At 38.3% G+C, this 13,640-nt stretch overlaps 2 protein-coding genes across 2 annotated transcripts in view; both read left to right on the top strand.

Annotated features, from left to right (window-relative positions):
- The window catches only part of LOC131928832 (uncharacterized), a 77,116-nt gene that overhangs the window by 38,495 nt on the left and 24,981 nt on the right, over window positions 1-13,640 (top strand). The window lies entirely within an intron of this gene.
- LOC131928831 (uncharacterized) lies at window positions 708-13,046 on the top strand. Its single transcript, XM_059284964.1, has 14 exons — window positions 708-892; window positions 1,376-1,496; window positions 2,137-2,240; window positions 7,226-7,334; window positions 7,923-8,050; window positions 8,491-8,590; window positions 8,926-9,062; window positions 9,658-9,757; window positions 10,011-10,126; window positions 10,517-10,610; window positions 11,037-11,161; window positions 11,421-11,520; window positions 11,943-12,070; window positions 12,237-13,046. Exons 1-14 carry the CDS (start codon window positions 865-867, stop codon window positions 12,320-12,322), a joined length of 1,476 nt encoding a protein of 491 aa, XP_059140947.1. The 5' UTR covers window positions 708-864; the 3' UTR covers window positions 12,323-13,046.

The raw sequence follows: 13,640 nt of genomic DNA, 5'->3' as shown, positions 1-13,640 counted from the left end.
TCGTTTTCAAAATATTTGTTTATTCAGCTGATTGTAATAGCTATTGGAAGCTTCCAGCAAAAGCAGATTCAGTCCAGCAACTGTTGCTACACCAGAAAGACGAGAGACAAGAAAGTGTCACTAAGGAATAAGGGAGTATGACAAATCAGCATCTTTTGCTGTGTTTGGCACAATCAGATGAAGGTCTAAGATGTGTTCCGATAGAAAACCCACGAAAAATCGTAATCAAAATATACTTTTGTGCTGTATTTATGTGTGAAAATTACAAAAAAGATGATTGTTATAATGATTGCCATGTTATTTGTAAATAAACTCTCTCGTTTTTTCCTGTTTTGTAAATTATCTTTTATTTGGGAAACAATGTCCTACATTCCTGACGGTACTTATAAGTACCAATATATGTTTGGGCCATTAAAAATTAACGAAACTAAATTTTCTTCGACGTTTGCTTTAAATGCGCCAAAAGCGATATGATAACGCATTGTTTAAGAATTTTTTTTATTCAGATCCTAATTCCGTAAATAAAGGGTTAACTCATTATTCAGATACTTTTTTCTCTTTGAATTCCATCAATTTGATATATTAAATAGTTTCCAGCGGGGGTGTAGACTCAGCCACACAGCTTCACGTTTTAAGGTATACTTTATATCTAATTATCTAAAACAATATCAACCAATCAAATCATCTCTCACCTGAATGTTATCACCGAAGCTCGTGATCCGCCCCTTCAGCTAGTGTCAGACAGTTAGGTCGTCTGCTGGTGTCTCAACGTCCCTCATCCAGTCCATCTATTGTGATTTATTGAACATCGCTCGTTTGAAAACAGATTCAACCGTTTTCGGGTGAAAAATAAATCTTCGCAAGATGCTGAAGATAGTTTTAGCGTTGCTAGGTAAGTTTAAGTTACTTATTTTTTAAAGCTTCGGGTAGATTAAGTTATACATATTCGTATCTTGTGCATGTCCTTTTATACTTGATCAATTCATCGAAGTTAAGACCCGATGATTCACTGTGACTTGAACCGTAATCTTTTACCTAAGAAAATGAGTCAAACTTCTTAGTTTAAAATCTCAGTCCACACCCACTCCCTCCCCCAACCCTTCTTACACCACCATAGACTAAAACAAGACTATAACCATTGACTGGATTCCCATATTAAAACATCAGTACCCCGATATAGTATTTCTTCTCTTGCCAAATTCACGTGTTGATATATCCCATCGTTAGCCTTAGACTGTCATCGAGAATAACTCCCTGCATCCCCTCTAGCTACGCCACTGTATGAGACGTAACGTGAGGGTGGTGCTAGCCCTTTATATTCCCACCCCGCCTAGAGACGACATTAGTTCACCAAACCATTGTGATTTCTCCACAGCTCTGGTGGGGCTCTGTGTGGGGGACCAGTGTGCTGACCAGGCCAACGCCTGTTTCACAGACGGTGACAGCAGAGCCATCAGCCGGAAAATGCAAAATTATGATCTGGAAGCGGTTTGCATGTGAGTAGACCTTTGAACTCTCCTACTAGTATACATCAAAGTGTCTAGGTGTAATGCTACATATTCTAGTAGACAAGAAACCATAAAAAGCTTACTTGATCCACTACAATCGACATGAAGGTACCACGAATCGAATCAAATAACAGCTAGGAAGACTCAGAAACAACCTTCGGCTTATAAATCCAGAACTGAATACTCTACGTTCTACCACGCCATTCCCAAATGAACATCAAATAAATAAAACTAAATAAAATAATGGAAGATGGTAGCTTGATAATAGAGGAAACAGAGCTCTGTAGGTGTTAATACACACCAACAGCAAGTTTCCCCATTCTTACAACTAACACGTTTTTTTTGTAAAGTGGAATATGTCACTGTACAACACACAATGTTTAATGATGCTGTTGAGCACCGCATGTGTAAACTACACACACAGCTTATGTATGTAGCTAGAAGTGTGTATCTTAGGTGTGTAGCTACAAATGTCAAATTTAAGTGTGGTACAACACATGTCTATTTAATGTGTACTACTACGCATGTATAATTAATGTGTGCAACTACACACGCATATATTATGTGTAGTACTACACATGTCTAATGTATGTGTGCCAGTACAAGTGTGTTGGTTTATGTCTTGCAGGCACTACCTGACCTCTATCACGTGCGCCAATAATGTCCAGGGTACTTGTACAGAAAAAGCAGCAACCATTGCTAAAGCCAACAACGCAACAAGCAACTTATGCGGTGAGTTTGAGGGCGAATTTTCGGTGACACCAAGCCTGAAAAATAAAAGTTCTCATTTTAGACCTAAGGATTCATAGGGCAGTTACAGTAGTGTCATTTGTTTCTTGACACCGGTACATGAAGGTATGTTGTAGTCAGCACTATGCACAGCCGCCTCTACTTTCCTTAACGTGAGTCAGGTACCCATCCAAGCTGGGTGGACGCAGGGATAGCCTCTGCAGAATCAAATCCAGATCGAGATCCGAACTTAAGACTTTCAGGTAAGTAGTCGAGGTCTCTATCGCATGACCACAGGAAGACTAAAATGCTATGTGTTCTTAAGCATCATATGGTTGTGGTCAGCCGTTCTAGTTATGTATGTTGTTCGTCCAAAACATAACACAAAGCTTTCAAATAATAATTTCAAACGTAATGTTGAGCACACTGAAACCTTAAGGGTCGTCCATATGCTCTCAAAATAGTTAGACCCCGTCAGTGGCTTCGCTAGGTCGGATGTCACCCGTTGCGGCACTTCATGGTGTCACCCACCCCTGAGGGGTACATTGAACGAACTGTTTACTAATTATTAATCAATCTGGGGTTTTCATAGTCATTCACTGAATCAGGCGCGTCCCCCGGCGCTTGGACAGAGTGCGATTTGACGCCACGGGCTAAACTGTGAGCACTATGCGCTTATGTTTGCATTTAAGTTGTGTTTATGTTATAAGTGTTGTGTTTGTTTTTCCGTTTGTGCTTTTTTTCGTTTTTGTTTGCATTGTGTTAATGTTTTCATTTGTGTTTTATTTTCGTTTTTTTCTTTTTTGTTTGTGTGTTGCATTTGTGTTTTCGTTTGTGTTTGCATTGTGTTTGTGTTTTCTTTTGTGGTTGTGTTGTGTTTGTGTTTAGTTTTGTTCTGTTTCCAAGTTGGTACATTTAAAAAAGATTTATCGTGGCGGAGCACGGGTATGCAGCTAATATATATATATATATATATATATATATATATATATATATATATATATATATATATATATATATATATATATATATATATATATTAGCTGCATACCCGTGCTCCGGGTATACATATATATATACATATATATATACATATATATATATATACATATATATATATACACATATATATATATATATATATATATATATATATGTATGTGTGTGTGAGTGATTGTGTGTGTGTGTGTGTATGCATATATTGTCGAGATGGTCAATGTGTACTTATTAGACTTTTAAACTCGAATTATGTATTAACTGAACAGGCAAAAAGCATTTTTATTCTATATGTAAGCCCTGCTAGGGGGGGATACCTAAAATCTACCCTTCTAGGCTTAACTAACTAATCTGTCCGGTCAGTGCAACCGTGGTAGAACCCACAGTGGTTAAACACTAACCTTAGTCTAAATAATAAGCTACTAAAATAAAACAAAAACTTTTACAGTTAATAAAATTTATTTACCAAGAATGACTAGTATAAAATTTATTCAACAAAATATGGAACCAAAAGTTATAAAAAAAGAATAGATAAAAAAACTGACACAAAACAGAACCAACGAAACAAACTTTTTACATCAAACAAAACATTACGTTTGACCATTTGCTGGTGTTGCGCCGACTTATGATGTCTAGGATGGTCCAGGCCCTGACACACAGAAACCTCCCTTCATCCATTCTCGACATCCAAAAGTCCACACCAAACAAAACACTACGTAAAACCACTACGTACAATACATTACGTAGAACACAATACGTACACAACAAACTTTTTACACCAAACAAAACAATTCATATATAACAAAACACCCAGCCAAGTTGCCCAAGCAACCTCACTGGAAGGGGGGGGGGGAAGAGAAAAAGAAAAGGAAAACATAAGAAAAATGCATGGTAATGGCAGATACATACATAAATATATACACAAGTTCAAAATGCTACCTACTACTACTATCTAGCTAAAGCCTCGAGTAAAACTAATCCTTACTATACAATTCTAAAAGCAATTCTCAAAAACAACTAACCACTGTCTAAAGAAGAACAAGCAACTTAAAAATAACGTGTAAACAAATTCATCGTAGAACCAATCTTTCCTACACAAGGAAGCCCTAAGCCATTGGTCTACCTAAACAACATCTATATTGATAACATTAAGTTAACACACTCCGCTAAGGTCCCAATGAAGGCAGACACAAAGCAAGCGATACTCAACATGACGTTGCACGAAACAGCACACACATTAATTTTAAACAACCTAAAACTCGAGGCAACTAAAATATACTAATCTAATTACTGTCTAAAACAACTGACTATTGACTAAGCCAATCCTAGTCAATAACACATCATAAAACAATCAAGTAAATGCACACACGCATTCACACTAGTTTAGGAAAACACTCCTAAACACACTGGCCTAAACCACGTGGTCCGAAACACACGCCACGGGTTTAGAAAACACAAAAATACATTTTAATTCAAAATAACACATCACGTGCATACCAGACATGCCGATGCTCACTATCTCGTTTTAGACGAAAATGAAAGAAAACGAGAAACATCGTCAGTCGCATTCATACAAATCACATAAAGATAAAGTATAAAAAAACAAATACCTCCACGCGTGCGGTGCGCCACGCAGAAATCTGACCCGACCTACATCTCGCCGCGGGTCAAAAAAAAAAGGAAGAAAATCACTCCGAGCGGTCAATTTATACTGACCGCTTCGAGCGGAAGGGGGACCCCGTGCTGTTCCCCATTGGACCACCATGCACTCCCAGATTCGCAACAAATAAAATAATACAAAAAAATCCATTCACCCGCTCACATTCACCCCTTTTAAAAATCTTACAGTCCCTGTAAGACAAAAAAATACATATAACAATCTTAAAATAAAACATGCACCCATCTCTTACACCAAGCCTATCAGCTTGAATGCAAGAAAAAAACAATTTCCATTAACATTAATCTTGCGTCTGTGCTCCCTAAAAAAACTCAAGGCACCAAGATAGTGTTCCCTTCACTGAGGGCTGATCCGCGCTACTAGTCCTGTCGGTCGTTCACCCAGAAGGACAAGGGGGGAGGGTCAGCCTAGACCCGCCCGCTACTAATGGCACACGTTGCCTGTCCATCCCGTCCACCTGGGTCCACTACACAACACACCGTGTACTGGTTCTGGCCTCATCGTAAGACCACCGGTAAAACGTCCGCTTGTTTGGTCCGGAGATGACGCAACCGCCTTGAACCACTGGCTCTCCGACTGTTACCCGCCCCAACGATCGTGCCTCCGCTTCGACACACCTGTGGGGCGGGTGTCCAGTAGCCCTCTTTGTGGGTCAAGGAATTGACGTCATAGGCCTCTCGTTGGTGGGGAGCGTCCGCTTGGTTGGGCCAGGTGGTGACGCAACCGCCTTGCCCCACTGGCTCTCCGACTGTTACCCGCCCCCAATGATCGTGCCTCCGCTTCGACACACCTGTGGGGCGGGTGTCCAGTAGCCCTCTTTGTGGGTCAAGGAATTGACGTCATAGGCCTCTCGTTGTTCACCGGTCTGCCGTACACACCAGATCCGCGCCACGCCCGTGTGTGTTGTCCAGTCTAGACCACACGAGGCCGCCATCTTCATCATACGCCAGGTCCAGTGCCACACACCGTGCCTTGTCCAGCCACGCACACTGAAGGCTCGTCGAGGCACGTCTCTCCCTGAAGGCTCGTCGAGGCACGTCTCTCCGCCAACCTGACTGGGTGTTTAAACAACAAACAATCCCTACACTACACACAAACTAAACACATATGGTTCCAAAAAGGGCCTATCAAGAACAAAAAAATTTAACTAAGCTACACTAGCCCTAGTAAAAAAACAAAAATTTAACTAGACTAAAGCACTGACCCCACTCGTGCTACCAATTTGTAAGCCCTGCTAGGGGGGGATACCTAAAATCTACCCTTCTAGGCTTAACTAACTAATCTGTCCGGTCAGTGCAACCGTGGTAGAACCCACAGTGGTTAAACACTAACCTTAGTCTAAATAATAAGCTACTAAAATAAAACAAAAACTTTTACAGTTAATAAAATTTATTTACCAAGAATGACTAGTATAAAATTTATTCAACAAAATATGGAACCAAAAGTTATAAAAAAAGAATAGATAAAAAAACTGACACAAAACAGAACCAACGAAACAAACTTTTTACATCAAACAAAACATTACGTTTGACCATTTGCTGGTGTTGCGCCGACTTATGATGTCTAGGATGGTCCAGGCCCTGACACACAGAAACCTCCCTTCATCCATTCTCGACATCCAAAAGTCCACACCAAACAAAACACTACGTAAAACCACTACGTACAATACATTACGTAGAACACAATACGTACACAACAAACTTTTTACACCAAACAAAACAATTCATATATAACAAAACACCCAGCCAAGTTGCCCAAGCAACCTCACTGGAAGGGGGGGGGGGGGGGAAGAGAAAAAAAAAAGGAAGAAAATCACTCCGAGCGGTCAATTTATACTGACCGCTTCGAGCGGAAGGGGGACCCCGTGCTGTTCCCCATTGGACCACCATGCACTCCCAGATTCGCAACAAATAAAATAATACAAAAAAATCCATTCACCCGCTCACATATATATTTTGCAATTTTTCGTCTTGGTGTCACCCCCCTAAATGATGTCACCCGGTGCTGTCCGCGCCCTCCTCGCGAATACTGTGGACCCCGTTAAAAGGACGTCACACTTTACCCCCAATCATGTGCAGTTTTATCTTTGAACCAGACTTTTCTTTCTAAAATAATAATATACGTCCCTTAAAAATTTATTAAAATTTAAAATTTAAGAAAAAGTGACTTACTAATACATTTGTGTTAAAAATTTGTGTTACAAAACCAGCCATTAAAAAACTGAAGAAGGCGCATGTAAACTAAGATTGAAATATTCATGATCTACGTCTTACGAAATCTAATGTCCCCCTCCCTCCCCACCCTCTCCCAAAAGGAGCCGACGGCAAGCCTGACCAATGTGGCCGAGACTTCAAGAGCTGCATGGACCAGTTTACTAGCATCGAAAACGATTTCCGGGCTCAGGATGCCAAACTAGCCTGCCAGTGAGTGTCAGGGAGTGGTTTAAGGAACTTTTTTGGTTTGGTTAATCTTCCAGCTTATTCAGAGTAATCACTCATAATAGGGAGTAGTTTCCCTTGATGGAATTTATTTTGGTTCATCTTCCAGCTTATTCAGAGTAGTCTCTCTTTTATCCTATTTTTAACAACCATAAAAAGCATAGCAAAACATGTAAACTTAACTACACTTAAGGCAAGTTTCATGTATCAGAACCTTAATTAGATTGAAGCACATAATGTTCATCTAAAATAATATTGTCAAGTCTAATATAAATATGTAGCCATTGAATAAATACAAAACAACAACAACAACAAACAACCCACTACAGCACGGCACAAATATGATATTACTGCTTTAATGTACGCTTTGTCTATAGACACAAATAAATAATTGGTGCAGCTGGGATTGCATCGTTAAGTAAATTTTAAATATTAATAAAACACTTTTTAATTTCCCAATTAATCGTAACAATATATACCAGTTTGCAGATAATATGTAAGCCGTAAGGGCTTTTATATAAATAGCTATCTATTCACTAACCTAAACTAAACTTCTGGTACGTGTTTATAAAGGGCGATCAACCAATACGATTCTTGCACAACTAATTTGAAGAAAAACGACGATTGCAAGGCGAGGATTGCAGTGGTTCTGAATGCATTTGAGACAACTTTGTCTGGAGATGAGCTGCTTATTGGATGTGGTAAGACATTACAATGAGGCCTTTAAGTTCCCTATAACGGTCGACAATTCAAACCGTCTGTTTTAAAATAATTTAAAGTGACAATTACTTAACATGATTGGCCTTTGACAGCTTAATAATTAGTTTTTAAAGACAATCAAACAAGGTTCTATCACTTTAATCTTCAATAAAACAATTATTTTAAAAAAGCTTTATAGCAGCAAGCTTTTAAAATGCACTGAAAAAAATTCATAAAAAACGTTTTGATAACAAGCTTTTATGTAAAAATGCACTAGAAAGTAGGAAATAAATTATACACTACTATTTAAATAACTATAAAGAAACACTGAGCAGCTTAAAAAATTTAAGACGAAATTTTTTTTATATATCTCGCACACTTAAGTGTGTCTGGTTTAACGTAGCTGGTCCAGAATTTTAACCAATGTTTTCGTTGTAAACAGACGGGGAATGTGGAAAAGCAATTGGCAACTGCACCAGCAAGATGTTGAACGATCTCGCTGTGCAGGAGGTTGTCAAGAAAAACTGGACAGATTTTTGCATGTGAGTCTTCAGGGAAATGTTTTGTTTGTGTTCTAGTGTTGTTTGATTCAACAGATACTGTCGAGTTTGTTATAGTTTTGTTGATTCACTGAATTAAGACATCTTCTAACATTTCAGTAGATGTACAAAATAAAATTCCAACTGCTATCAGTTAAGTAAATGTACTGAATTAACTCCAACTATAAGAAAACATTAACTAAACCGTTCCAGTCATTTTGATCTTGCCCTTAAACCACAGATTTTAAAATATCTGAATTTGTTTTACATGTACTTGATATTTATAAGAGTTTTCCTGTGTTAATGTGTTGCTGATATAGATCGTCTTCTCTCCCCAGTCAAGCCTACGATTCTGTGAACTGCCTGGACAGTTTAAAGAATACTCCTTCATCTCCATGTGCTGCCAACCAAACCCTAATCAACCAGGCAGACGCCGGGATGCAAAGTCAAATTAATTATCTGAAAGATTATTGTGGTAAGTGGTGTGAACTCAGTCACATCGACTGTCGTTGATGATAATATTTATAAGGGATGAAGATATCAAGACTTGTATCTATAAATTTCAGCTAGTAGCCCTAAAGCTTGTTTATAAATTCTTTGTTCTTTATTGGATTGACAATATTAAATTTACAACTACAATACACACCCGTCCTTTTATAGCTTTATATAATTATCTCTCAAATATGTCTCTCTTTACTAGTTCTTATACTGCTGATATATTTGTATACATTTCATATTCATTAATAGTTATAAACATAAGGGACTCAACTTTAACCTTTTTCTAATGTTATCAAAAAGTCTCCATAAAATCTCTGTTGTCTTTATACACAAAAATGTTTTAAGAAAATCTCCGATGTCAGCTCATCACACCGTTATTTTCATGTTTTGTTTTGATAGCTGATATAACTAGTAACTTAAAATCCATTCGTTTGTCGCTGAGCACCTGGAACTAATCAACATATGACTTGATATGACTTTAGTTTTAAGCACCTTTGTGAAAGATTGCATTTCTTAATCATTTAAGTCTTAGGACACATAAACATTTACTAGTATTTGGATTTGTATTGCAGACGCCAAGGGCAAACCATCAGCCTGTGTGTCCACCATCATCCTCTGTTACGCTGACATTGCTGGCCTCGGTCCAAAACCCACTGTGGCACAGGAGTGCGCGTAAGTTTCTTTAAACCCTAATAACTCACGTCTAACCAGCCGCTCACCAAACCTTAAAAACATCGGAATTCATTAGCTTGTTAGACTAAATTTAAAATAAATCATTTTAAAATTATGATATTTTAAAACACAATTTGGGTCTAATTATTATTTATTAATAACATTGTAGAATACTGTGAGGATAAACTAAATGTTAAAAATATAATTAATAATGCATTCCAATATACAATATCTCAATTCTTTTCCATATCAGAGCATCAGCGAAGTTTCTAGAATGTAGCAGTTCATTGCCCTGTGTCAGTGGTCTGGGTACAACCATCAATAACTTGAAAACACAACTCGTCAACGAGCAGGAAAAGGCCAATTGTGGTATTTATCGTTTACCATTTTAAGTAATCTATGTCACAACCTTGACAGCAACAGATAAATCACAATGAGAATGTCTTGTACAACGTACATCTAATTCATTAAATAATTTAACCCGTTGGCATATGAACATAGACACAGCAGTTCAGTTGTCCATTAGTGTGTGTAGAGAGTGAATAGTTCTCTTTTAAACCAGACGGTCATTGAGGTGAATGAAGTAGAGTTTGCTTTTTTGTTTGACATAAACTAGGAAGGGTATCGTGGGCAGCACTATGGCCAGCCGTCATTATATTCTCTGAGTCAGGTACCCTGGGTGGGTGGACTTGAGCCCGAAATTTTAAAACTTAATTATGCCGTCCACATTTGTTGTTCAATGTTTTAATTTCATTCCAGATAGGATCGGATCCTGCAACCAGCGCATGACGGCATGCAACGAATTCCAGACACAGTTGCAAAGTTTTACAAGCCAAGATGCCAATTACTGCAAGTAAGCTGTTGTTTGAGGGTGTGTGTGTGGGGGGGGGGAGGAATCTATTTTGTCAGGGTAGGACACACAATTCTCTCAGGGTGGGTAAGACACATTCAATTATCTCAGAATGGACACTCTTTTCTCTGGGATGGGGCATACTCAATGCTATCAAGGTGGATCACTTTTCTCATTTTAAACAGAGTTGTTTATTCGACTGAAAGCGAGTTTTTATACTTCAGTTGTAGCAGAGTAGCTAAACTGAATGCATATGTATCAGCAGGATGTGGTAATTAATCCTGATACTCGAAGACTCATTTGAAAAAAAAAAGATTTGTACAAGGAGATTGAATTTGACATTTTTAAAACTTTGGTGTGTTATGTGTGTTGTGTGATGTGTGAAGTGTGATATGTGTTTTTTATGTTTGATTTTAATTCTCTCTATAGCGTGGCTAACAAAGGTGTGTTGTGCTTTGACAACGTCCGAAATGACGTCATCTGCAGCAAAGAACAAACTAGGGTCAGCGAGTTTGAAACTATGTTGGCTATTGAAATAGCCCCAGCCTGTGGTGGTACGTGGAGATCCTTTTGTAATTATTTTTCTTGTGGTCAGGCAAGGGCCAGAGTATCATACAAAATAGACACACAACATATACAAAGTGACAGAGTATCGTAACATAGACACGCCTCTCGTAGAAAGTTCCGCTTTGCCAGTTATATTACACATTTCTAGACAGTGAGAAAGTTTATGATTATATTGATGGTTTTGTACATGGTAAATACATGTAGGTTATTTGTAGGCGTATTTTGAATTTGGTGTTTACATTTCAGTACATCTGCCTAGCTGTGACGACCGTCTGAAGATCTGCGAGGATACAGAACGTATCTTGGCATCTATTGACAACACGACCAACAAGGCGGACTACTGCAAGTGGGTGATCGACGTTTTAGTTCAAACAGACTGAGAGACGGTCAGACGGACAGACTGAGAGACGGTCAGACGGACAGACGGACAGAAGGCCGGACTGGGAAACGGTCATACGGACAGAAGGTCGGACTGAGAGGTGGTTAAACGGACAGAAGGCCGGACTTAGAGACGGTCAGATGTATTAAAGGCCGGACTGGGAAACGGTCTGACGGATTGAAGCCACAAAAGCTCAAAAAGAGTTTTACCACCTCTTACCAGTGGATGGATGGGTGGATGAGTGGGTAGATGGATTGGTCGAGGTGATCTATGGTGGATGTATGAGTGGGTCAACATAACGCCATTTCATTTAATTTATGTATCGTCGAATAAAATAATATGAATAAAATTACCATAATCTTTGTATCAAAACTGTATTTATTCTTCAGACGAACCTTCCAAGGCATCAAGTGCTTTGATGACATCAGGAAAAACGCCACTTGTAAGATGGACCAAGTTCAGGTCAAAGGATGGGAGGCAACTCTAAAAAATGTTCTCGGACCATACTGTGGCAACGGTAGGTTTAAAGTAACATAGTCGTTCTTTTATCTCTGTGTTGTTGTTTGTTTCTAAAGACTTACATCTAAATACTTTTTGTTTCCTGTATTTCAGAAGGCTATACATTTTCTCTTATATTTTTAAAAACTTAAACTAAATAACGAATCTCTTTCTCTATTTTATAGGTGGCGCTTCAGTCCATATCTCCATCGCTCTTCTCATCACAACATTGTATCTAGCTTTAAAGGCCTTCAACTTGGACAGAAGTTGAAAGAACACAGAGATTATTTTCCCATCAAATTGTCTGTAACATAGTTCATTTCTATAAATGTAGAGTTCATTTTAAAAAAATACGACCATAATTGTAGAGTTATTTATTAAATTACTCCCATAATTGTAGCTATTCATTTAAATATGGAGTTAGAACACCGTACGTTTTATCTTTTATTTCGTTTCACTAAAATGTTTCAACATTCGGCATTAAAAAGACAAAACTTGTACATGTTTTGGTTGGTGGAAGATTTCGTTGGTGGCAGTGCTACATGGTGGTAGTGCTGCATGGTGGAAGAGTTGAATGGTGGAAGTAGTGAAATGATGGTCAAGTCGCTGTAACAACAAAAATGATGCCTAGCCTTAAAAAACGTGGTTGATTTGTTAATTGCGTGTCCCTTGTATTCCTGGTCCTTATTTTAATCAACATAAATTTAAAAGTGTACATTAAAAGAGTAATTGAATGTTTGATTGTGCTATAAAAGGGCGGCACTGGTTGTGAAATGAGTATAAAGTGTCAAACAAGAGTGTTAGAGATAAATGACGTGTGTCTTGTGTGAATGGATGAAGTTTTTTTGTGTATAGATTACATTAACTAATGTAATTATGTTTGTCATAAATGCTGGAAAAATAATTATATAACTAGAGATAGTTAAACGATGATTTCTCGAGAGCTTATGATGAAATATAGACACTAGAAACAAAATAAAACAATTTTCAGCTTTCTTGTTTTTATTATTCCTTTGTAAATCCTAAAATATAAAAGCACACGTGCAAACCTGTGTTTTTGTTTTAGTTTGTGTTTGCGTTTTTGTTCACAAAAATTTAGTAAATCTCTCTAACCGTGGTACCAGATTACTAATTCAATATAAGTACAATCTTTAAAAAGTTAGGAAGTTAATACTTTTCCACGATGTCCGTTAGTCTACGGAGTGTTAACAAACCGTGTGCATATGTACCTCTCGCTTTTTCATACTATTTTTCTTTAAGGTAGTCAGAAGTTGGAGGCAGTCATAAAATATTTTTTGCTAAAGAGGGTGGATTAGTGGGGCTGTAGCAGTAGACAGAACTATTCAGATAACAATGACAGTGCTGAAGCGCGGGGCCCCTTCAAGCGCGGGGCCTAGGGCGACCGCCCAGTTTGCCACCCCCTAACGCAGGCTCTGGCCCTGGCAATTCAGATATTTTTCATAGAGGACATTGCAGGGCCTGGCCGGGACGGCTAAATGTTATAATGGACTCAGTGGCTCTGTATTTGATAGCGGTTGTGTAAAAAGAACTGGAGTTGATCGCCATTTTGTAACATTCTTAAAGTGTTT

This window comes from Physella acuta, unplaced genomic scaffold (assembly GCF_028476545.2).
Source record: "Physella acuta isolate Inbredline_101_S28 unplaced genomic scaffold, ASM2847654v3 ptg001554l, whole genome shotgun sequence".
Lineage (NCBI taxonomy): Eukaryota > Metazoa > Mollusca > Gastropoda > Physidae > Physella > Physella acuta.
Note: the sequence above shows the minus strand (reverse complement) of the source record. Positions and strands in the feature narration are given on the sequence as shown.